This window comes from Bidens hawaiensis, unplaced genomic scaffold (assembly GCF_021521415.1).
Source record: "Bidens hawaiensis isolate Kalapana, Puna unplaced genomic scaffold, B.hawaiensis_p1.1 tig00017162_1, whole genome shotgun sequence".
NCBI classification, from domain to species: Eukaryota; Viridiplantae; Streptophyta; class Magnoliopsida; order Asterales; family Asteraceae; genus Bidens; species Bidens hawaiensis.
The window spans coordinates 340,386-367,074 of record NW_027492597.1 but is presented as its reverse complement, the minus strand read 5'-3'; the positions used below and the strand labels follow the sequence as shown (position 1 = coordinate 367,074).

At 39.2% G+C, this 26,689-nt stretch overlaps 3 protein-coding genes across 3 annotated transcripts; all 3 read right to left on the bottom strand.

Annotated features, from left to right (window-relative positions):
* Nucleotides 1–4,056: 4,056 nt before the first annotated feature.
* LOC143553271 (uncharacterized) lies at nt 4,057–7,577 on the bottom strand. The gene is made up of 5 exons (XM_077043295.1): nt 7,307–7,577; nt 6,902–7,125; nt 6,355–6,442; nt 4,842–5,025; nt 4,057–4,528 (listed from the first exon to the last, which is right to left on the bottom strand). Exons 2-5 carry the CDS (start codon nt 7,067–7,069, stop codon nt 4,447–4,449), a joined length of 522 nt encoding a protein of 173 aa, XP_076899410.1. The 5' UTR covers nt 7,070–7,125; nt 7,307–7,577; the 3' UTR covers nt 4,057–4,446.
* A 3,013-nt stretch (nt 7,578–10,590) lies between these two features.
* Nucleotides 10,591–21,591, bottom strand: LOC143553294 (oxygen-evolving enhancer protein 3-2, chloroplastic-like). The gene is made up of 3 exons (XM_077043320.1): nt 21,275–21,591; nt 10,906–11,201; nt 10,591–10,815 (listed from the first exon to the last, which is right to left on the bottom strand). Exons 1-3 carry the CDS (start codon nt 21,540–21,542, stop codon nt 10,717–10,719), a joined length of 663 nt encoding a protein of 220 aa, XP_076899435.1. The 5' UTR covers nt 21,543–21,591; the 3' UTR covers nt 10,591–10,716.
* Nucleotides 21,592–23,877: 2,286 nt separating this feature from the next.
* Nucleotides 23,878–24,450, bottom strand: LOC143553282 (uncharacterized). The gene has a single exon (XM_077043304.1). It carries the CDS (start codon nt 24,448–24,450, stop codon nt 23,878–23,880), a length of 573 nt encoding a protein of 190 aa, XP_076899419.1.
* Nucleotides 24,451–26,689: the final 2,239 nt, after the last annotated feature.

Genomic DNA, 26,689 nt, shown 5'->3' with positions numbered 1-26,689 from the left:
CCAACTACAGTATCAATCTACATAAACAATAATTTATAATAACAAAGAAAAGAACCTAAAAATTACAATAAAAGAATCAAAATCAAGAACAAAATAATAACAGCAAATACCAACAAATACTTATAACAGCAAAAGAAAACATCTAATAATAACAACAAAATATAAATCAGCAAATACTTATAACGTCTCATAATCGAAAATTAGCAAATACGAATAATAAATAACAACAAACACCTATAAAAATAAACCTAATAATAACAACAAATTAGTTCTCACCGTTTTCATGTTAAGAGTAAAATGTATTTGATCATGTTTCTTCAATTTGATGTACATTATATTTGGTCACCGTTTCAACATATATTATGTATATCTTTCTTTCAAAAAATTTAATTTTTAAGATGATTTTAGTTTATTTCATTAACAACAATTTAGGATTTGGTTATTCTATCTTTTTATTTTATTCGTAAGATTTTAAATTTCATATTTATCCAAGTTTTTAAATGTTCAAACGATTTTAGGGATTTTTAGATTTAGATTTTGGTTACTTTTAATTTCTTTTGTTTTCGTTATAATTTTATTAGCTTTTTTTGTTTTTTAATATATCTCCATGAAGCCGTAATGTTTAACTCCTCTTAAGTAGGTTTTGTCACCAAAAAGAACAAATCATGCTCCTTAGGAAATTCAACCAAATGTATGCTTCTTAATGTAATTTAAATGTTCGTAGTAAGTGACTTTTACTATTTAATTTTTACTTTAAATGCGTTTAATTTTGCTAAATTCCACAACAAATTTGATCAGGGGTGGCAATTTACTCGAAGTTTTTAAATCAATAGTTTGAGTCTCAAATATATTGTTTTTGCCAATTTTTTACTAAAGATGCCAAGAACACATCTATACTATATATATAATGCATGAGTCATGTGCAAATTAAGACACATCATTTCTAAATAATTTACAATTTATAATGTATAGTTACACCTTATATATCATGTAAGATAAGGACAAATTTGTCCATTAGAAAATACGTCTATAAATAATTACAACATTGCTCCATCAACTTTAATCATCTTTTGTAAATTTAAAAAATAGTTACAGTTTTGGACATTCATCTTTAACTATATATACTTTTTTAATTTAATTGTAGACCAACTCCCACTAACGATTTTCTAATGGTCGTAACTTTTTCATATATTAATATATTTTTTAAAACAAATTGCACAATAAAATGTGCATTTTATTGTCTTTAATTTGGGTATGGTATTTTTACAGTTTTTCTCAATTAAAATTAGCATGTTACGTATTGGCGTTCACAACTCGATTAACGGTTTCTAAGTTAAATAGTGAGCCAAACCGTTAGTTCAACTTTTTGTCATTGAAAACCGAAACTGAACCGTTGAAAATTTAAACTAAATCATTACTAATGGTTTGGTTTCACGCGTTGAGCTTCAATAATAAGTTTACCATTCAGTCTGTTTTTATATGGTCGATTTTCGATGTAAACCGTAAACCAAACCGTTTGCTATGGTTTGAACATTTAGAAACCAGCTGACCAAAAGTGATGATTGGTTAAACGTTTTCAAGGTTAAAAATAAACCTTAAACATCCATAATTGTTACATTATAACTATGATTAGGAATGGCAACGGGGCGGGTTTGGGGCGGGTTTTGCTTAACCCGAACCCGAACCCGAAACCAAAAACCATCCCCGTACCCGCCCCATTACCCGTCGGGTTTAATTCGGGGATTCCCCGTTTGGTTTTTTGTACCCCCCCGACCCGCCCCGTCCCCGAACCCGAAAACCCGAAACCGATCCGACCCGACCCGAAATTGGGAAATCAGGTCCGGTGGTGCAGTGCAGACGGCGATTGACTGATTGAGTGGATGGTGATGGTGGTGCAGACGGCGATTGAGTGAATCGGGGGCGGACTGGCGGTGGCGGAGTCTGGATGTAGGTAACCTAATCAGTCACTTTCCTTCCTTCAGTTCCTTGTTAGGCTTTCCTCGGTGGCGGAGTCTGGATGTGGCGGAGTCTGCAGACGGCGAATCGGCGATTGAGTATTTGAGTGGATGGTGTGGCTGCGGTGGTAGTCTGGATGAAAGATTGAGATTGAGTAGGTTTAGGTTTTTAATATATATATATATATATATATTATTTATATTTATATTTATATATTATATCGGGGCGGGTCGGGGCGGGGGTACCTGAACCCGAACCCGAACCCGAACCCGAAACAATCCCCGAAACAATCTCCGAAACCCGACCCGAAACCGAAAAAACAAAACCCGACCCGACCCGAAATAAGCCGGTTTTCGGGTTTCCCCGTCGGATTCGGGGATTTTTGCCATCCCTAACTATGATTTTTGTTTTCCCACCACATCACGCGAACACCTGTCTAGTGAAGAAATTCTCAAATCCATGGAGTGGTACCAAACTACAAAACCAATTAAGACCAGTCACCTCATTTTAAGCAAATCCATGAAGAAATACCCCAAATTGGTAGGGGCACTCGCAAAAAGAACCGGCCGGATTTATTTTTTATGTTTTCTAAAATAAAACCAAATCACATAAAAAAATAATAAATTTCATTAATTCAAAATAATAAATAAAAATAAAAAACAACTTAAATCAAGAAATTACAAGGTTATTCTCACAACTTAACTATTTCTCCCATTTTCGTTGGTCACATTGTCGCGTGAGTTTGTGTGGAATAGGTGAGTTGACCCGGTGCAATTTTATTACGCATGTTTAGTACGAGAGGATAGTATGAGTTATATTGATTATAATGAATACAGTGTTTGTGTTTTATTTTCACTAGAACCTCCTCTCGGTTTAGAGACTTTTTTGCTTGATCCAACCTATGATTTTTTTGCTTGAATCAATGTGAGTGTATGGGGACGAGCTGGATTTGAACCGTAGAAAACTGTAATGGTTCGTAGAATTATTCTGTAAGGAATTAAAATCTTGTACGGAATTAGAACTTGATGGAATTGAATTTAATTCCAGCAACAAATAAAATGGTGTTTGGTTGGTGAATTAAAAAATGAAATTAGATAAATAGAGGATGAATGTGGTAATATATGATATTTTTGGTAATTGACAAATATTGAAAAGTTGAAATTTCGTTAAGGTAATGAATAATTACATTCAAATGAATGGTGGAATATATACAAATTACAATTCCATCATGTGTCACTTAAATATTAAATTTTAAAGAAATTAATTCCAATTCCATCCTAATTCTAGAGGATTCTTCGAACCAGACAAACCCTAAGAATCCAGTAGAAGAGAGTGTAGCTTTGGTGTAACAGTTTGAAGAAAGACGGGTTCATTTATAGTGTTAAAACAAATTTATCAATTTAAACTCTTTTTTTTAAATGATACATATAACGGTCATGAGACTCTCACCCAATGTTCACTGTCGCTTTTTCCATTCGGTGTTACTGGCCTACCCAACCAAACCTATAAGTACTACATTTCACGTCTAAGTGTAACCCCTAAAACGACCAATGACCTAACCGGTCGCATAAATAAAACCGTAAAATGGCCAATTACCTAACCAAACGCATAAATAAAACCATAAAAAAAGAAGATTTTTTTAAAAGAAATACGAAATTTGAAAGTTTGATTCGGTTTCAAAGTTCCTTAAGTTGCATTTTCTGTGTGTGATGGTGTGAATGTGTGATATGTTTGGGCCTTTCCTAGGGTTTGGGCTTCTAATTCTGGTCTTGTTTGAGTATTTATTTGGGCTTCTTCAAAAGAATAACAGTACCGGCTCTATCGTATATTTTGAAAATTGAAACGATCTTTTGAACAAGTACTTAGTCTTTATTATACTCTCATCGGAATATTAAAACTCATCACAATATTAAAACTCTATCTTATAAAGATTTTTTAATTTTTTAAACCACTATAAATATAGCCTATTCTCATCGGAATATATACATTCATCACAATATTAAAACTCTAAAATTTGTCATCTTGAAACCCTATATGGATGAAAATTCCTTGTCGCATTTACTTAATTAGTTTTAAAATAGTAAGTGCAACAAAGTATATATAACATAATTTGTATAACCATGGCTTTGCTAAACATATAATGTATCCATTTTGCATTATAAACTTTGAACTTATGTGTTCTCACTTTTGATGGTTGTAACAATTATTAAGACTACAAAGAATCTCAAAGCTCAACTAAAATGTCACAATTTCATACTAATAAAAGTTTTGGACCACAACATGATTAAATAATATCAAGAAAAGGGTATAAATAACATTACTTTCTTAAATTTAACAATTAATGAAAGGGGATAAATCCATATTTACAGCATCGTATATAGGAAATGAAAAGGCAAAAGGTTGCAACCATTAAAGAAATCTAAGCATGTTAGATTTTTCACATGTGTATGTAAAGATTTAAAGCACTCTTTTTTGTAAAAATTTTCGCAACTAATCGAGCAAGTGGTGGTCATTATTGCGTTTGGCCAAGGAGAGAGTGAAGTATATCAGTAGGATGGTTCCCATGCTTGACCTGTTAAAAGTGAGTACACATCAAGTGTTAGTTAACCCAAAATGGGCGTCGGGCGTGTCAAATGGGTTGAGTAACTGATCAAAAAGTATAAATAAATAGCGAATCAAATTGAATAAATGAATGACCCGGTTTAATTAATTATGCTAATTTGATAAAAGTCCTCGTTGAGAAATGACTTTTTGATAACATTTATTTTCTCCGTTTTCTGAATTTTATATAATAAAAATATATTTTAAAAGTAAAATGTACAATTATTTATTTGAAGCAATTTAAAAGAAATATAGTGCATGATCGATGAGGATTGTTCTCTTACAATGTGGCAAAGAAGAACAATATTCTTCGAGGGTTGATGATCGATGTTTGTTTAAAACTACTTGATCTTTTAGCCATGCCCATGTTTATGCTTTTCATCTGTGTCCTGGTGTCATTTGTGGTGATGGCAGCGGTGACGGTAGTAATTATTGTAATTTGGTGGTGGCTTTGTGACTCCGGATTACCTATGGATTTCGGTATCAGTATCCCGACAATAATATAAAATAGATAAATGGAGTTGACGAAATTTTAACATTATAGAAATGGAAATTAAATAAAAAAAGAAACCAACTTTTCCACCGCAAACGTATCAAATAATTCAAGTTGCATGTGCAATTGAGATCATACGGATAGGAACAGAAAGGAATAATTTTGTTTGATTGGGTTGAACTTTATTTAATTAAATTGATGATATATATTTACTAAGAAATTTCGTTTGATTTAATATACATATAAAAAGGAGGAAAAACTGTTTTATCATCTCTTAAAGATTAAAGAAATGATGAAAAATAATTAATTTATTATAAAGAACTCATTCAACATTTTAAGAGGAAAAAGTTGTTTCGTCATGTCGGCAGGGCTGTACTCGAGAATTGTTAAAAAAAAAAGCTTTTGGGTTTGAGGCGATAATATGTGGGTCATAAGTAAAAAGTGTTTTTTTTTTGGCTTAGAAAAATAAATTTAAATTGGCTTACTGAGTTATGTTTGGGTTGTGTAAAAAAATTATAAAAATGGCTTTATTAAGATTTAGATTGAGTAATTGAGGTTAAAAATTAAGAATAAATATATTTTCACAAAAATTACATGTATGTATATATAATTTAAAAAAAATCGAGCATATTAGAGTGATCGTGTTGAAATTAAAATAAGTTAATGTAACATGAATAGGTTTTATTTCAATAAGTTTGTTAGTATGTAAAGAAGTCGATATAATGTGAAAGGTTTATTTAGATAGTTATGTTAATCTGTAAATAAGTCATCCGAAAAAAACTTACTCAATTTCTCTCTCTTTTTTTCAATTTTGTATTTTAATCTATTAAATGGTTTTGATATAGTATCTTAACATATAACGTGATGTTCCTTTGTCATTATCCGATTCTATACGACACGTATACTTTGTTAGAGTTAGGTATTGGTTAATTGTTTATCTACTCACAAAACATTATTTTTAGTAGTTAACCTAACTCAAAAAGCCTTACCTTGATGATCCATCTTATAATATTGCATAATGCATAATACGTTTTAAATGAAAAAATATCTGTGCAAAGAGCCAACGACTTAAATCCATAACCACTTGTTTAATAAATATAACTTCTAATAAAATAAAATTAATTAAAAAACATGCGTTTTCCTCACTATCTCTTGGATGTTATTATGAAAATAAATACAACTCTTTTTGTTATTTAAATGTAATTTAAACAAATATGTTTTATGATTAATTAGATTGATAATTGTTTTGTTATATATCATAATAATAGGAATTTAATATAAATTAAGGAGAAAAAAGTGGTTACCTTTAGGTGAAAAGATAGCATCTCTCTCATTGTCAACGCTAGGATTACTCACCTTCTTATCTTCTTTTCTGGATAAACTCCTTGGCAACTAATAATTAGACATATAAAATTATTTAACAAAAAAACATATTTTGGTAAAAGAACCAAGAGGCATAGCACATTTCAAATAACAAAAAATTAAATTAAAAATAAAAAAAAGAAGAAGATTTAGTTGTTACAATTTACAAATATAAATTTTATTGCGCTTATTAAAAAAAGTTAAAACCAAACCGCTAATTATGATTTTGAGGTAAGTCAAACTAAACTGAATCATTTTTGATTAGTTGGACCGGTTAATTAAAACGGTTCGTTTAGTTGAAACACATATTTTTGTTTAAACTTACTCCTAATTTTACGTGATCTTTATCGTGGAACTTGAGCCCTTAACCTCTTGGGTAGGGACTTTTCATATTTACACAACCAGATACTGCTAGGCCAAAAGCATTTGGTGCTTATACACGCACAAAGAACACAGCATGAAGAAAAAAAAAAGCGAATCGAAGCTTACGTTTAATCTTGAATTAAATGTAGCATCTTTGTTAGTAAGATGTGAGAAAGCTTCCATGTCCACCACTTGAAAGCTATCAGATTTCATGTCCAAATTTTCATCACAAACAGATATTTTCTGAGCACCCTTTTCACAAGTCCATAAATACCCCAAATCCGTTGACTCCATTGAAGTCAAACTTTACACATTTATCCAACCGGTGCACCTTCCTCTGTTTGTTTGATCTGTAAACAGATTAAAACCAAAAGCATAATGACTATTAATTTCAATCAAGCATAAAGTCAACCCTATTCACGGAAAATTATGAAGGTTAAGGTTTCATGAAATTTAGACAACTTGTTGTCAATCACAAGATCGAAAGAAACCAAAACCCGTGACTCGATTATGATCTTGTCGAATACCAACCTTTTGTTTTTACGGGTTTTTCAGCGGGCTGCGGTGGAACTTGATGTTTTGTTTGTGGTGGCAGGACAGAGAATGTGGGAATTTACGAGGATTTGAGAGATGAAGGGATGTTTGGTTACATATGGATGTTTTATGTTGTTTTGGGTTTTCTGTTATGGTCATGATGAGTTGCTTTTGTCTTTATACTGTTTGTTTATGATTTTTGAAAGTTATGAGAAAATTCTGTTACACGTTATAGAAAAGTTATTACTTTTTAAACGATGTTGCGTGACGTCTATGGTTAATGGAGTAGATGATTTTATCTTTTTAGATTCACACTCTTAATGCTTAAAGGTAGGAAAAAATATTCTTTTTTATTATCTTAATATTATTTAGTAATTACTCTCTGTGTTCTCTTTTAAATGTTATGGTTTATAAAACACAAATTTCAAGTTAGATTGAATGATTGTTTTTTTCTTGCTTATTAAATGACAAAAATGTCCTTGAAGTTGGATCAATCAATATTGTTCATTAATGCTAGTTGTGTGTGTTGAGGGCAAACTTGAAAATTGACTAATACAATTGAAAGTAAACGTTTGTAAGAGAGAGGGGGGGTTCCATTTTCCTCACACACACCACCCAATGGTGGTGTGCCACGTCACTAGCTCCAAATCTATCACATTTGATGGATTTTAGAAGGGGAGGGGTGGTGTGGTGTGGTGTGGTGTGGTGTGGTGTGATAGGTTTTGGTATATATACATATAGGTTTTTGTGTGAGTGAGAGGAGTGTATTTGGGGTGCATATATATACATATAGGTTTTTGTGTGAGAGAGAGAGTTCCATCACTCAAACCCATCACTTGCGTGATGACCATCACGCAACCATACCCATCACGCTTGAAGAAAGGACCGGCGGCGGTGTTCAATTACCCATCACGCGTGATGGGTGGCTTATCACGCCCCCCCCCCCCCCCTAATGGAACAAATAAAAAAAATATTAACACTTTTTAATGGTACCGCGGGAGGGGGGTATATAATGCATATTTGAGAGAAATTCAATTTGCATTCATGTGGTTTGTGGACGGGACCACTTTGAATCTCAAAGAAAATTCAACCGGTTAAATTAGTGTGGTTTTCTATCAAGTCATGTTAAGTCTCATCCTCATTTTTTCATCTATAACATCGTCAAATAAAAAGAGAGACACAACTTCTACGCCAACTCTCTTTTGTGACCTACCTCATTGCTAATCTAGTCTTTCACGCATTAACATTGCATATTAAAATTTTCATTTTGTTGGAGAAAAGGTTGCTCAAGAAAAAATACGAGTGCAATATATATCTACTATCAAATCACACTCATCTTCATAAAGCCATTATCAGCAACACAATGATTCCTACCAAATGGCATTTGGCCCATGATATCTGGTGGTATAGTAGTCTCTCTCTCTCTCTCTCTCTCTCTCTCTCTCTCTCTAAGTTGATGGTTCAGATCCTACAATAAGCTTACACGGTCAGCTCCGAGAAGTGAAAAAAAAAAATTGGGTCAGAGACGAATTTTTTTTAGACCTTAAGTAAAATGAGTATTTTTTTTGGGTTTAAACAATTCAATTTATAAATGGGTCTGCTTTGTTATGATTTGGGTTGTGTAAAAACTTTTATATCAAAATAGGCTTAAACATGTCCCAAATGACATTAGAACCAACAACCTTTTGATTGGAAGTCATACATTTACCACTAATGCAAACTAGTTGTTATGTAATTGAGCTTAAACATTAAATATACATATCGTTTTTCATAAAAATACATATACATTTAAAAAAAATCGGGCCAAGCGGGGTGTCGGTCCGGGGGCCGTCGACCACCCAGCCCCACCCTAGGTGCGGCGTAAGCGTGCTAGATGGATTTAGAAGTACAATATTAGCTGCTTAAAAACACACAATAATTTCTATTTTTACGTTCCAAAAACTGTAGGTCACTCTCTAACCTTAACTTGCGAGGAAGATTAGACACATTGTAATTTGGATATACTAATTAAAGAGTAAATTTTGTAAATATATAGTGTGTAATTAGGGATTTTCTAGAGACAAGTGATTACTTCTCAATACAAAGTGGCTTTAACCAAATAATTTAATTGATAACACTCAAATCAATTAATCATTCAATTGTAATTAGAAATTACAAGAAGCAATTAGGATCCAATAGAAAGAAGATGAAAATACAGAGAGAATGGAGATGGGAGACTAGAACCAATTCACCATAAGTTCAATCATGTATGGACTCCCTTGTGACTTTGCTTATAACTTGGAACGTTTAACATGTTTTGGCCGTTTGATTTGGGCCGCTTGAACGGGCTTGGGTCGGTTCATAACACCAAACATCCCCCTAAACGCCCGGTATAGGCCCCCGTATAGCTCTATACGTACGGGGCGTATACAGCCACGTATAGCCATATACGGGACATATAGAGGTTGTCCCTAGTAGGACCCTATAGTTACCCCTATGGTCATGGAAACCTAGTCGTGTACTACAACATTCTTCACAATCAATACAATCATCTTTACACATTACTTTTCACATAAGTAAGAGACGGAACAATAAAATGTAGTAGCAGTGTAGCACGATTATATTAAATGCACATAAGTAAGAGACGAAACAATAAAATGTAGCAGCACGAATTAAATGGTTTTTGAAGTACTTACAACTTGTATCTTGCCACAAGACCCTCTTAAGCTAGGCAACATACCAAGAAAATTCTCTCATGATCAAGCCTTGCATTTTGTGACTTTGTGAAAAATAAAAAAACAGATGTGTGAAAATGAATGTCTTACACATCTGTTTATACTCCAAAAACCCCAAAAGGTGTAGCCATTAAAGAAGAGCTGCAAACTTGCAATGGTTCACAAATAACCAAAATCAACTAAGAAAACCATCAAAAAATTTATTACCCTAAACATGTTAGGCGTTGACCATCTCCAGTTGGGCGTTGACCAATGACCAAATGCCAAAAACTTATTCTTAATGACTTCTCAAATGCTGCAACATACGCATCACCTTAATTGTATGTCGACATTGACCAACGCCTAAGACCGTTTAAGCTTGTATCAATGCTTTAACATCCCAATTCGTTTGACGTTTTAAGCTTGGAACGATAAATTACTCATGCATTAGTTATTGGGACAATACAACGATTTAGACTATATGGTCTATACCCAATAAGTACCCGACTTACACTAGCTATCTAAATTAATCGAGTTTTTGAATGATTTGACACGATAATCAGCTTGTTTGGATCATTAGAACCCTACTCAAACATACATTTTTTACTTTTGCGATTTATTAGCTTTAATTCACATAATATAAACTCCAATAAAACCATCTTCAACCAAAGAAATAACAACATATATTCATGACATTAACAAACAAACTTCAGTTTAACCGAGCTTCGAAAGAACATCATTAAGACTCGATACAGCCGCTGCATAACTCTTTGCAGCATCAGCCGAGCTTTTAATCTTTGCCGCATAGTCCAACTGATCCAAACAAATTAGAAAAAAGGTCAGACCAATAAACATAAATTTGGTGGTGTTAATTTATAATGAATAGTTAATTAAAAACCCTACATCGGCCAAGTCTTGGAACAGCTTCCCGGTGAGATCCTTGAGTTGTTTCTTTTCGTCCTTCGGTTTTGATGCAATCACCGTGTTGAGATCAAACCGGAGGTATTCCGACTTCAAACGAAGATCATTTTGGACATATGGCCATGCCTTTTTGTCAATGAACTCTTTAACGTTTAGCATTTCCTTTGATGATTCTTTTGCACGTGCTGCCGCTTCTGATGGTGGCAACGGTTGGAGGTAGAACCGGTTCTTCAATGGCAAGTCAAGGTCCCTTGCTTCATCCGAGTTTAGGGTTCCCGCTGCCAATACACATATTTTCACCATCGTTAATCGTGTTGGGTTAATGGATTGTCTTATTCGTGGGAAAAAAAAAAACAAATCACCCCTAACCCGCACAACTTAAGAATGTGACTCTATCACGACTCCTTTAACCAATTTGGCGGGTAATAATCAAGTTGTGAATATGTTAATTGAGTTAACGAGATTGAAGAAACACTAACCGGACCCCGGGCAGGTTACTGGTAACCTGGGGGTTAGATAGCTGTTTCCCACGAGGGGTTAGACCCTGAGAAGATGGTTCTTCTGATAACCTGCAAAACAGACACCGTGAGCTTGTCACTGAGAAGGGGGGGGTTCCTCCTTGTGACCACCCTCCGACGTGAGAATCAGACTAGGTTGCTCTTTAAATGTAAATGTATATTAAGAGATTGCTAGAGCAGATATCAGGTATAATATGATGATAATATGATAAGATGAGATGGTCATACCATTTGTGGTATTTATAGCCGAAGGTAGGTTTCCAAGGAGGTGTGGCCAGCTGCAACAGTGTTCCTGTTCCACCAACAGTGGCCTACGCATGTGCCCTGCTGGTAGTTGGTGGGTAGGCAGCGGCTGATAGTGACCAGGCCTGCTGTGTACTATTCCTTTTCCACCAACTGCCGGCTACGCACGTGGTATAGCAGTAGTTGGTGAGTAGGCAGCGGCTAATAGTGACACAGTACAGGAGCATGCTGCTCGCCATACTGTTGTCAATAAGCTGTCGTATCTTTAGTCAGATCTTTTTCCCATACCTCGTCAGGTACAGTACAGAAGATCTTCCCGTATCGTACGGACTGGCTTACTTGGGCGGGAGTATTCCCCCTCCCGCCCTTGTGCGGGATTGTTCCCGGCTTCGCTCATTCCTTCAGGTGACACTGAGTGATTGAGAGCTAAGTGCCTTGTGCGTGTAGCCTTGCTGCGCGGGTGGCCTTCCCTGATGGCTTGTATCCGAGGCTGCGGGGACAGGCGGAGTCCTTCACCATTGGGAGGCATTTCCTGCGGGACCAGCTTGCGTACTGCGCGTAAGGACGTCAAGTCTCTGAGCATGGTTGGTCCTGCGGATCCAGTTGGTTTCTGCGCAGACGTTCCTCTTCAAGGTGAGTCTTGGGGGTCCAACTGGGCTCTGCTGGGACCTACCTCTTCAAGTCCCCTCAGTCCAATGTTCATCTCATGAGTGTTTAATAAAGTGAGGTGAACTTTTGGACTTAAGCAAAGGGTTTTTGAAAAGGGTTTTTTAAGGTTTTCCATGGGGATTCCTCCCGCGGAAGTCCTTGTCACTTGCAGAAATTCCCGAGTTTCCTGCTTGGTCTTTGGGTATGATGCGGGTAGGCTGTAACCTCCTCGCAAATCAGGAGCGTTGAGTCCCACTTGTGTGGATTCTCCGTGAGGTTTTGGTGGTTTTGAACATAGTGATCAATTATGTTAAAACCACCAATTCCATCCTGGAGCTTCAAACAACGTAGTTCTCGACGTTCCCGCTATGCGGGGATGTTATTTCCGTTTCCGCAAGCATTGCCCAGAAGATCCTTCTTGGTTTCAATTCCCAGCGGAGCGCTAGGTATGTGAAGGGTTTTGCCTTAACACTGTACCCGCGCTCGTCTTACGGTTACTTTACTTCCAAGGTATTCCTGGCGTCAATTCCCTGCGGGTGCTAGGTATGTGAAGGGTTTTGCCTTTACACTGTACCCGCACCCGGCTTATAGTTACTTGGTTGCCGAGGTATACTTGGCTTCAATTCCCTGCGGGTGCTAGGTATGTGAAGGGTTTTGCCTTAACACTGTACCCGCATCCGTCTTACGGTTACTTGTTTGCCAAGGTTTTCTTGGCTTCAATTCCCTGCGGGTGCTAGGTATGTGAAGGGTTTTGCCTTAACACTGTACCCGCATCCGTCTTACGGTTACTTGTTTGCCAAGGTTTACTTGGCTTCAATTCCCTGCGGGTGCTAGGTATGTGAAGGGTTTTGCCTTAACACTGTACCCGCAGCCGTCTTACGGTTACTTGGTTGCCAAGGTAAGGGGTATTTTCCCGCCTACTTTTTGATCTTTTTGAATTTTGAATTTTGAAATTCGAAGAGTTGGTGGAAAGAAGAACAGTCCAAAACTCTGAAACGTCGTGCGACGGTTTCTTCTGACTGTGTCAGATCGTGCAGGAAGTTATGGTGACGTGACAGTACATGGTCATTCCAGACGCTTTTTCAGGCGCGTGGGCGCGATTTTTCGGGCGCGTGGCCGCGAAATTAATGGTATGCGTCCTGTCAACAGCTGTTGCCAGCTTGCTTTTTGCCACGTGTCATAGTTTCATTGCACCTTCGTTTTCTCTCTCTTCCGCATTAATTTCATCGCATTAATTGCGATTAGTATATAAAGGGGGAGAGGGTTCTTTGTAATCCACACTTTCACTCTTCTCTTCATCTTCTTTGCGATTTCCGGCGAATACTCACCTTTTCAGGCAAGCATTCTCCCGAAATCGTTTTCTTCTTCTTTTACAAGATGTCTCGTGATCTCGAATCTACAGTCGATGACAAGAGTACTGCTGGCGATTGCCAGTGTGCTCTGCCTGGCGATCTGTATCGGTACGTCGTCAAGAAGTTCATGCTCGAGTCTCTCGAGCCTGAGTTTCCTGAACCCCATCAGACGGTGTATGATGCCCCCAGAGGCAAGATCGGGGTTTATGCTGCATTCTTTGTTTATGGGAATCTTAGGTTCCCATTGACAAAGTTTGTTTACCGTGTCCTTGAGAGGCACGGTGTTCATTTGACCGAGTTGCACCCCATGGCGATCGCCAAGATTCGCCACTTCGAGTGGGTGTGCCGGATTTTGGGCATCGAGCCCTATGTCGACCGCCTGATGACCTTCTATACTTGGAGGTGCATCCAGGGGTGGTACACGTTGACAACCCGGATTAAGGGTTTAAAGATCTGCGCGACCGAGCGCAGTCTTCGCTCGTGGAAGCGGGAGTTCTTCTTCATATCCGCTCGAGCCATCCCCATTGCCATGAAATTCAAGAACGGGCAAGCACTTCCCAGCCTTCACGCCTCCAGCTACCAGGAGGCGGAATGGTTTGCGAAGATATCTCGGGTCCAATCTCCGGTTTACCGGTTTGCGGAGTCCGGGATGGTGATGCTGGGGATGAGCCGGGTGTGGAAGGAGGCTGATGCGCGCAAGATTCCGATCGTCCTCGAATACGGTTCGAACTCTGTTCCTTACGGTATGCTTTGTTTCTTTTTGTTGATTTTGAATTTCTACTAACTTCTTTCCTGTTTATTTCAGAGGGGAACGACTTGCAGTCGCTCCTGAACCCGCGGGAGGCTGACGGTCCCGCTCGGATGGGTACTCGCGCTCTAGACGAGAACGAGTTGCCCATCCTAGCACAAACGGCGGATCGGTTCGTGGAGGTCTATCCGCTAGGCCATGAGATCCTTAGCGCCCGTCGGCCAGGTAAGGCGCTATTCGACCCTCGACCCCTCAATGTTGAAACCTCTGCTGGAATTCCTTTAATCGTATGTTCTGATGAGGAATCCGCAGATGGTCCTCCGTTGGTGCGGAAGAAGAAGGCTGCCGGCGGGAAGGGGAAGGAGAAGGCCTCCACTGCCGATCCAGCGCCTCGGTCTGATTCGGAGACCGAGAGCGAAGAGGTGGCGGGGAATCCCGGTGGTGATAAGACCACCGCTCCGGAGGTTGCGACTGTCACCTCCGGAGAGCCAAAGAAGACGACGGTGACCGGCGCAAAGAGGCCGGCTCCATCGGGTCCGTCCCCGCCTCTCCGTACCTTTAGGCTCAAGAAAACCCGTAAGTACAAACTTATCTTTTAACTTCATAGCTTAATATCATTTAACACTTATCTTCTTTGTGCAAGCGTGGATGTTGACGCATTCCAGGGTGGAGCGCAGAGTGGTACCTCCCCGCCAATGACGATAGGCTTGGTCAGCCTACCTGAGGCGTCGACCCATGCGCCTGCGCCTGCTTCCGCTGGTTCAGTTGCTCACTCCTTTGAGCCGACTGTTCCAGCTGTGATGACGTCACCGCCGGCTGTGAGTGCTATTTTTACAGCATCTTTCACCGAGCCGGCGGTTACTTTTGCTGCGGAATCCGCGGCGGCTGCTACCATGCCCCCGTCATCGGCCAAGACGGCCGATCCATCAGGTACGCATGGGGCTTCTCGCCAATCTTTGCCACCTTCCCATCTGCCTGACCTCTTGGATGGATTTCCCTTGGGTTCAGGTGATGGGTTCGGCGGCTATCGGCCTGTTATTGACCCTACAGGTGCGTAGGGTTCTTTTGGCCCATTTATATATATTTTTATCATCTTTTCCTAACTGTTTTATGTTTTTTGCAATGTCGGATTCCAATGAAGTGTATGTTCCACGATGGAACATTCGCCGAGGAACAACCCTTCGCACCCCTGTGGAGTGCGTGGAGTGGGCTCGTCACGCTGCTCCTAGTGGTGCGTTGGGGGAAGCCATGGCTAGCTACCAGGAGGGTAGGCTTAGCAATGAGCTTCGGGTTCTCCTGGCCCGGATGCAGCCGCGCGTCGAGCTGCTTTGTCGTGAAAACGACAAGTTAAAAGCAGCTCGCGTTAAGGAAGTAGCTCAGGCGCGGGCTGTCCGGGAGGAGAACCAAAAACTTACCGCAGTGGCTGCGGATAAGGAGAAGGCCTTCAAGGCCCTCGAGGTTGAAGTTCAGGCTCGACTTGAGGCCCGTTCCAAGGCTGCCCAAGCTGTTAATGAACAGCTTCGGCTGGCTAAGGAAACTGCAAGGAACGCAACCGAGAGGGTTACCAAGGCTGAAGCTGTTGCTGAGCCTCTACGCGTGGAGAATGAGGAGCTTAAAGCCAAATTAGAGGCTCTCCAGCAGGCTCATGATGCCTTGGCGATGGAAGACGCCAAAAAGCTCCAAGAAATCCTGGACCAGAGGGGGGTGCTTGACCATGCTGAGCGTAAGCTAAAGGGCGTCGAAGAGGCTGCGGCAAAAGAAGTGTTGCTTGCCAACCTCAACAAGAGTGAAGCCGATCGCGCCCTTAACGAAGCTCAAGCTGCCCTCCAAGAAGCCCTGGTTGCCAAGGAATGGCTTCTTCGAGAAGCGTTGTCTCAGGTAATCTTTTCTTGTCTTTACGCTTTTCTTTGTAAATAGAAAAGGTTTTTGACACTTGTATATTTTCTTTTGTAGGTTGTGCATCGGGTCTTTGCTGAGACCTCTTATGATGATGCTATGAGCGCAGCCCTCAACGCTTCTCACGAGGATGGGGAAAAGGTCGGCTTCCTGCTTGGTCTAGGGTTCGTTGAGAAAGGCATCCCGCCTTCCAACTTCCCTTTGTACAATGTTGATACTGAAGCTGTTTACGACCAAGCAGTGAATCAATACGCCGTCTTCCCGCATCCAGTGGTGGAGAAGGTGAATGAAGTTGCTGCTGCTGATGATGGGCTAGCTATCCTTAAAGCTTTCCTTGAACTGCCACGCTCTACTGACGGTGCTGGTCCAAGTGGAAGTGGCCCTGAAGCCTGATCCTGAAGATCCCTTCCCACTGCTAGGATAGATTTAGCTTGTATAGATTTATTTTCTTGTAGGCGGGTAGTTACCCGGCCATTCTTGTAATGAATATTTATGAAATATAAATCTTTGTGCGGGTAAGACCGCTACTTTCGTTGGGTTCCTTGCTTTGTAAACGTTGTATGACTTGCATACTTTAGTTTAAATTAGCAATTTTCTAAGTGTTTAGAATAAGTTAACCTTTGAACGTGGTAGATAGGTGTGAAGTTTTGCTTCCTCTTTCGTGATTGTGCGGGTAGGACCGTCACTTGCACTTAGTATGATGGCTAAACTTTACCTATATCTGACCTGCGTGTAGGTTTTCCTCATCCTTTTGAGGATAAGTTAACCTTTGAACGTGGTAGATAATAGGTGTGAAGTTTTGCTTCCTCTTTCGTGATTGTGCGGGTAGGACCGTCACTTGCACTTAGTAGGATGGCTAAACTTTACTCTCTGACCTGCGTGTAGGTTTTCCTCATCTTTTGAGGATAAGTTAACCTTTGAACGTGGTAGATGATAGGTGTGAAGTTTTGCTTCCTCTTTCGTGATTGTGCGGGTAGGACCGTCACTTGCACTTAGTAGGATGGCCAAACTTTACCCATATCTGACCTGCGTGTAGGTTTTCCTCATCCTTTTTAGAAATTCTGTTTTGAATAACCGTTCCACGCGCGGTTGTTAATAGGTTAGTGTTCAGTTTCCTCTCATGATTCATGCGGATAGACCGGCACTTTCATTTAATGGGATAACTGAACTTTTCCCCTTCAACTGACCTGCGTGAAGGTTTGTCGTTTTTTGGGTTTATGCGGGTTTTGCCGCCTTCCCCACGCAACGACTTTCCACGTATTTATGCGGTGAAAACCGGCATATCCGTGTTGAATAAATTAACCGTTCGATGCGCGGTTGTCAATAAGTTAGTGTTCAGTTCCCTTTTTCATGATTCATGCGGATAGACCGGCACTTTCATTTAGTGGGATGACTGAACTTTTCCCCTTCAACTGACCTGCGTGAAGGTTTGTCGTTTTTTTGGGTTTATGCGGGTTTTGCCGCCTTCCCCACGCAACGACTCACACTTATGTATGCGGTGAAAACCGGCATTAGTGTTGATAGTTCATAAAGTATAAATGTAAAATCATCAGCGTCGATGTTTTAAGGAGAATCATTTCCATTAGAAGTGGCTCTTGGCCTTTTCTTTACAAATTTGGAATTGATTTACATGCAAACTGTGTAAATGAGCTCCCTTCCATGTTGTTGGGATGGGAGTGCCATCGAGCCGATACGCACCTGGTTCGGGATCTCGTTCTTTACGCAGCATGTAGTCTCCACATTGAAGCTGGAATTTTATTCGTGTTTTCCCCAGCTGGGGTTCTACACGCATCAGCCTGCTCAGCGTTCATTGCGCCACGAGGTGCGCGAGCGTCCCATCTCTGACAAATGCTTCGACCATGTCCTTTACGTCTATGCATTCTTCGGTGTTGTGGCCTTTTGTCCTGTGAAAGTCACAGTATTTGCTCCGATCAGCATTGTGACGATGTCGGATTATTTGAGGCTTTGGCCATGGGAGCTCCTCGGTGACGCTTTTGGTGAGCGGCGTCCATCTGGAGTTCTTATTTAGCTGTACGTTATCCCTTCCGCCTAACCGATTTTGCAAGCCGGATGAGGTGTCAAAGTTTAACCTTGACTGCCAAATGCCTAGCTTTCGCTTTTTGTTTAATCGGGCGGTAAGGACGTTGTCTTCCCTTGTTTTCTGGGTGTAGAGGTTTGTGCTCTGTGGGAGATCTCTACCCAGTTGCTTCTCCGTTTCCGCAAAGCGTTTTGCTGCTGTCATGATGGCATCCCATGTGGATGGCATGCCATTTTTACCCGTTAAGGTGCGGATGAGCTCTGGGTCGTTCGCGCCCTGAATAAAAGCAGCGCGAACAAGATCTTCGCTAATGTTACCCAGACTTAGCTTCTTCGAGTTGAAGCGAGTGATGAAGTCTAGCAAAGATTCATCTTTTTCTCGAATGCACTTGAGGATTGTCCATTGCTCCTCGGTATACTTTCTTTGCTGGCTGAAGTGTTGGCTAAACTTCTGTTGGAAGTCAGGCCAGTCGTAGATGTGGTTGACCGGTAGACGGTCGAACCATGCTCTAGCAGCCCCGACAAGCGTCATTTGGAACATGTAACACCACGTGGGTTCCGTCCAACTACTGACGGTTGCCCCCGCTATGAATCTGTTCAAATGATCATCTGGGTTGGATATACCATCATATGTGCCTATGCTGGACATTTGTTTGGCACTTTTTGGGGCGATTGCTTCCGCAATGTCCCTTGCAAATTTGGACGTTCCCGCATTTGCAACGTTTGGTCTGAATGTTTTGGAGAAGTCTCGTGGACTTCCACCTGTGCTTTTTGGTTTGAAGGCTTGTCCAAAATGCCTTCTCGGTTGAAAGTCCGTTTCCTTACGCTTCCCTTTTGCCCTATGGCGAGGGTTCGCGTCGGAGTCGGATTCCTCCGAGTCGTCCAAGTAATCTTAGAATTCGTCAGCCTGTTGGACGGAACGCAAGCGTTCGTCCAACTCAGCTTGGAATTCCCTCTGACGTGCCTCCGCCCATGCCTTAACTTCATCGAGTGTTTGGCGGGGGAGTCTTGTTCGTTTCTCTAACTGGGTATCGGTGAATCCCAGTGAGCGATTATTTACTGCACTTGCCCCAGCTTGGGTAGCTGGGGTAGTGTTCGTAAAATTTACTTCACTTGCCCCGGCTTGGGTAGCCGGGGTAATGTTTGTAAAAACTGTGTTGCCGGTATTCCCCCCAGTAGCTGGGGTTGTGGTTACCGGAGTTTCTTTAACCATCTTAGAAGTTTGAAAAAACTGGAGAAAAATAAAGTTCTAGCTTTATGCACGGATGGCGCCAATGAAGAAACACTAACCGGACCCCGGGCAGGTTACTGGTAACCTGGGGGTTAGATAGCTGTTTCCCACGAGGGGTTAGACCCTGAGAAGATGGTTCTTCTGATAACCTGCAAAACAGACACCGTGAGCTTGTCACTGAGAAGGGGGGGGTTCCTCCTTGTGACCACCCTCCGGCGTGAGAATCAGACTAGATTGCTCTTTAAATATAAATGTATATTAAGATATTGCTAGAGCAGATATCAGGTATAATATGATGATAATATGATAAGATGAGATGGTCATACCATTTGTGGTATTTATAGCCGAAGGTAGGTTTCCAAGGAGGTGTGGCCGGCTGCAACAGTGTTCCTGTTCCACCAACAGTGGCCTACGCACGTGCCCTGCTGGTAGTTGGTGGGTAGGCAGCGGCTGATAGTGACCAGGTCTGCTGTGTACTATTCCTTTTCCACCAACTGCCGACTACGCACGTGGTATAGCAGTAGTTGGTGAGTAGGCAGCGGCTAATAGTGACACAGTACAGGAGCATGCTGCTCGCCATACTGTTGTCAATAAGCTGTCGTATCTTTAGTCAGATCTTTTTCCCATACCTCGTCAGGTACAGTACAGAAGATCTTCCCGTATCGTACGGACTGGCTTACTTGGGCGGGAGTATTCCCCCTCCCGCCCTTGTGCGGGATTGTTCCCGGCTTCGCTCATTCCTTCAGGTGACACTGAGTGATTGAGAGCTAAGTGCCTTGTGCGTGTAGCCTTGCTGCGCGGGTGGCCTTCCCTGATGGCTTGTATCCGAGGCTGCGGGGACAGGCGGAGTCCTTCACCATTGGGAGGCATTTCCTGCGGGACCAGCTTGCGTACTGCGCGTAAGGACGTCACGTCTCTGAGCATGGTTGGTCCTGCGGATCCAGTTGGTTTCTGCGCAGACGTTCCTCTTCAAGGTGAGTCTTGCGGGTCCAACTGGGCTCTGCTGGGACCTACCTCTTCAGAGATGTACATAAACGAGTTAAACGGATTAGTGATCAACTTGTTTGATTAAATAGGTTGACGAATCGACTTAATTAGCTAAATGGGTTAAATAAGTCAACCCAAACATGACCCGTTTAACTTGTTTATTTAAACATGCCAAACCAATTGCTGGTAAGAAACAAGTTGTAAACGTGTTAACTGGATTAGTGGGTTGTAAATAACGTGAAACGGGTTAATGGGTCAACCTATTTCATTATACAGGTTGACGGGTCAACCCATTTAACCAAACGGTTTAAAGAAGAAACCCAAACACGACCCACTTGATTACTTAATTAATAAGATAACCCGAATTAACGCTACATGCTTTTAGTTTTCAAAACATAGTAGTTATCTTAGCTTAAAATCATATTATTTCCGTGTCATGTTTCTAAATTATCATATATTTATCAAGGGGAAAATTAAAGTACAAATTAAATTAATGTGCTAACTGTGAGAATAATTAAATTTACAAGTAGTGTAATTACATTCTAGTGTAATTACACTATATTGTAATTAAACTACACTATAGTATATAAATACACTTACTTTATTTTCACATCTAGCAGGTTAATTTAATTTGTATTTAATTCAAACCCTACATATCAATATATTAACTGAAATAGTATTCGAGACTTACGGAGTCCACCAGAGGGTGGCGGAGGTGGGCCTAGCTTGATCGGTTTAGCATCGGCAAGCACAGCCTGAACAAAAGAACCTGAGGCTAGCCCAGTGGCAATGAGTCCCAACACAGCTCGACGGCTAGTCTCACTTTGATCAACCTGTCCCTGTGAGGCTCGAACAACAAGCCCAGTGCGAGCTACACCGACTCGACCATTCGCAATTGGGGTCAATCGTGTCGAGCTGTTGAGTTTGAGGCCGGCCATTGACGACACAGATTGAGCCATTGTTCGGTTGTGTTACTGCTGATGACAAATGATAATAATAATAATAATAATAATAATAATAATAATAATAATATGTGATGGATGGGTTTAACACCTTTACCTTTTTTTTAATGGATAATCTGGATATGCTTCTGACCAATGAGGTTTGGACAACTTGGATTAGGTTTCATATGGTTCCATTAGCTATTTGACACGTGGATATTAAAATGGAACGGGTTAGTATCAAGATATAAGAGCATTCTCGTTCCATTCTCTATCTCCATCTCTATAATTACACTAAAAACATCATATTTTCTCTTTCATTTTTAATTAAATAATACTTTTTTATACTTTTATCTTTACATTTTATCTCTCTTTCACTCACAACCACTTTCAAAAACATTAAAAAATTAGAAATGAACAGTGTGTTTCTCCAAATTTAACTATAAACAGTAACATTTTCTCTCTCCTCCTCTCATAACAACTTTTAACCATCTCTAAAAAATAGGGACTCCCCTCACATTATTTGGAGAATGGAATGGGAATGCTCTAAAGTTATTAGTACTTCTAAAATTATAAACGGTTTTCATTCTTTTTTGCATTCTTAACCCATCCCAAAAATTATGTGAGAGGAATTTGTAAATTATAGGGTGTGATGAGCGGTTGTGAGCGTAAATTATAGGGTGGAGAGTAAAAATAGTGATTTTTTATAAATTTGGGGAAATTTTGTTTGCCCCTATTTATTTTTTAATATTTGTTGATTTGGTTATGAGTAGATGAGAGAAAAAACTGTAATGATAAATGTATAAAAATTATTATTTAATTGAACATGAGAGAGAAATATAGTGATTTTTAGTGTAATTATCGATATGAGGATACGGACGAATGAGAATGCTCTTAATCTTTAAATCTGTGATACTTTCTAAATTCTGTTTTTCCAAATTAAAACTAAAATTATATTTTAGTAATTCAAATTACTGCAGCCAAGTGACGGATATTTAATAAATTTTGTTTTATTACATTCCCTGAACAACCTCTGCCTACCTCACCCACCTAGTGTTACACGTTCTTTAGACGTTTTTGAAACTAGCCAATTAGATTAACCAAAATCAAACTTGTAGGCTAAAAGCTTAGTTGGCAACCAATGCACTGAACTCATGCAATTCGTCACGTATATGCTTTGACTATGAGACCTATATCATGTTATATGCTAAATTAGCTTGCAAAGTCCATCACTAGTTGATATTGCCATCACACCTTTATTAGCCTTCATCTTCTCCCACTTTAACCTTCAGTTTGGCCTTTAACATTTCAGCCTCCGGCCTTCACCTTGTACATAGGCTGAAGGCTGGACATGATGAAACCTAAAGGCTTAACAAAATGAAGCCTGAAAAACTAATGCAGGTGAAGATGAAAGTTAATTTAGCTTGTAAAGTGACATGGCATTACCGGCTAGTGGCGTGAACTTGCAAATACGAGTACTATATTGCTATTTAGATATTTAATATGAGTAGTATATTGCTATTTAAAAACTATTAAAAAATAGTGGGTTTTTACAAATTGTGTTTTATCAAAATTATGTTTCACAAAATTTTGTTTTACCAAAATTGTGTTTTATCAAACTGTGTTATACATTTGTGTTTTCTCCTTTTTATTTTTTACGTAGTGTTTCAATGCTAAAAACACAATTGATGGAGACGGTGACCGTTTTATGGAGACCCTTCTCCTGTTACAATTTTCAGACGTCTTTTCAAGCGTCTTTTTCCGGTGACTTTTCCGTCGATGTGGTGGCGGTGGGTGGCAGTTGTGGTGGTGGCGGTGGATGGAGAAACGATGGTGGCTGTAGGGGATGGGCAAAGATATAAGTGGGTTTTGAGATAAAGTGTTCGACCGAATGTCCCCTTCCTAGCCTTTCTAGCAAATTCATACTTCTTATTTGAAACCAACCTTTTTAATGGTCGCCGTCTATTAAGTGAAAAAGATGTAAGAGAGATGATCATCTGATATTCGAGCTTTTTTTTTTCAAACAACGTTTGGAATAGCCTATAATACCCGAGCGTGCCTTTCTAAAATGGGAGATCATTCATACTGATTTTGACGTTCTAGATAGGACTCACCTAGGAACACCATTAAGGAGGAAACCCATCTCTACAGGAAAATCCCATTGAACCAAGTTTTGAGCTTGAGACCTTAAGATCTCAAGTCTTAATCATTATCCACATGACAATGGACCAGAAGACCAATTGTAATCCGATATTCAAGTACATTCAAAGGCTTAAAAAGGGATCTCCCGTATCTATTTAAATAATAATTCTCATTTTAAACTCGATCCAAGAAACTACAATATTTACAAAACTCAGGTATAAAACTTAACTTCTGATTTGCAATCTGAAGTTGCATTTTTTCCAATAATGTGAAGAGAAACATCACAAGAACTATAAGTTGTAGCCTTCTTTTTGATCACTTTCAAAACTATTGCTTTCCCTTTTAGTTTTGTTGTTGAAGTAAAATTCAAAGTATTAGATGCAAGATCCATCAAAAAGTTTGGATTTGTAACCAAACTCTTACCGATCACCAAAACGTTTGTGCCAACACTGTGTTGTCCCCGAGCAGGGATTGTATCTGCCATCACAGGGGCAACAGCCACTACATCTCCACGATAAGTCACATAACTCGTACTATTTTCATACGTAAATCCACCATAATTAGGATTGTTAATCATGAGACTAATCCCTAACGTGACATTTGTATCAGTAATATCGAAAACATTTGTTGAGAACGATTCGAGTGTGACACTTTGAGTGGTGATTTTGGGTTGTTTGGGCTTGAAAAGAGTGAAGTAGAGGGTGATTGAAGTCACTATGATGATTATTAAAAGAACAGCAGTCACAACACAACATATCATCAAGGGTCTTCGAGATTTAGCCATGATCAACCTATGTTTATTTTTCTTTTTCGCTGTCGATAATCATGTGGTGTATATATGTGGGATTTGAGATCATCGTGTAATCAGAACATGCAAGGAAAGAGGCAAAGATTGTGATGGTTACAATGCTAGGAAAGTTTTTCTTGGACAAAGGATGTTGTCATGGAGATAAAAACAATGATGTGTGTTCTTAATGGTTGTATATATATACATTGGAATCAAAATGTATTCGGTTTCTTCTTAAGTAGGCATAAGTTTTAATGAAAAGTACAATTACTTTTGAAATAGGCAAATTTATGGTTATGTTGTTCCTAGTAGAGAGATGAAGATGTTTTGGTTTCTAGATGATCTGTCGTTTGAAATGACAGATTTTAAATAGTTGCAGATTATGTCAGTTTTGGTCAGGTGCGTTAGAGAATTCCTTTGTGTTCCGTCATTTCAAATGTTAGAACCACTATGAAACACACAAGATCCGTCATTTGTCGTGTCTTGAACAGTGCATAGTCAGGCAATATGCTCTATAAGATGTGATTGTGTGATATCATTATTACTTTAGTGGTTCCTCTATTTGAAATGACAGATATAGTGTGTTTTATAAAGGTTCCTTCATTTGAGATAGTAGCAGCTAGAGGTGGCAATAGGAGTGAGTTGGGTTGGATTTGGGTGATGGGTCAGGATGGGTATGGGTCAGGATAGTTTTTTAAAATAGAGAGTTAGAATGGATATGTGTCAAGATGGATAAAACTAACTCATATTGACCCAAGTGAAGGTTGACATACAAAAGGTTTTAAAAACCCTCAAAAAAATATTCAAAAAAACTATTTAAAAAATAATAAACGAAAATATAAATAAAAAACGCAAAATGTAAAATAACTAAAATGTTTCCCCCATACTCCTCGTTAATAATAAAAAAAAAACTTTTTGTTCCGGTTCAATTTCGAGTTTTTCGGTGTTTTCTTTTATTCGGTTTTGTTTTGTTTTTTTTTTATTTTGGTCTGTTTCGGTATCTGCTCGGTTTCAATGATTTCGGTTTCGATTTCTCGGTTTTTTCGGTTTCAGTGTTGTTTTGTTTTAGTTAGTTTTTCGGTTTCATTTCGTTTTTTTTTTTGTTTCGTTTCGATTCATTTGTTTTATTTTGGTCAGCTACGTTTTAGTTTTTTTGTTTCGTTTTGGTAAGCTTTTTGATTGCATTTCGCTTTTTTTTGTTTCGTTTTGGTTAGTTTTTCGGTTTCATATCGGTTTTTTTTGTATCATTTTGGTTGTTTTTCTATTTCGGTTTAGTTTCGTTTCAGTTTTTTTGTTTCGTTTGTCGGTTCGGTGTTTTTGATTCGTTTTGGTCCGGTTTTTAAATTGCATTTAGTTTTTTTATGTTTCCTTTTGGTCAGTTTTTCAGTTTAAATTCGTTTTTTTTGTTTCGTTTCAGTCGTTTTCTATTTCGGTTCAGTTTCGTTTCGGTTTGTTTGTTTCGCTTTGATCGGTTCAGTGTTTTTGTTTTGTTTTGGTCAAGTTTCAGTTGCATTTCGGTTTTTTTCTTTTGTTTCGTTTTGGTCATTTTTCTATTTTGGTTCAGTTTCCTTTTGGTTTTTTTGTTTTGTTTCGGTCGATTCGGTGTTTTTATTTCGTTTTGGTCGGTTCGGTGTTTTTGTTTTGTTTTGGTCCGCATTTCAGTTGCATTTCACTTTTTTTTGTTTCGTTTTGGTCAAATTTTCGCTTTCATATCAGTTTTTTTGTTTCGTTTTGGTCGATTTTCTATTTCGATTCAGTTTTGTTTCGGTTTGGTCGATTCGGTGTAACATCCCAAAATTTCGAATAATAAATAATATTGTATATTGACTCGTTATGACGAAAAAGTTACTTGAGTTAATAAGTAAATAGTAAAATGGTAAAAGGGAAAAGATAAGTAGGCTAATTAAAGGAAGTAATCATGGACCAAAAAGGAAAGATAGGTCTTAGTTCCATGGGCTTAAGGGGGTATAAATACCCCCTTAAACCCTAAATCTTTCCATTTCCATCCATCTTATCCATTTTACACCACAAAACACACACTTAAGCCATAAACACCTCCCATAGCCGCCGGCCACCTTCCAAACCTTAAACCAGTCATAGCAACGTTGGACCTTTGATCATACTAGCAAGATAACAAGTCCAAGACCACGTATCAAGCTAACCGTAACCTAGAAACATCAAAAAGGTACGTTCTTTACAATAAAGGTTACGTTTTTTAAAACGGTTTGCTAGGAAA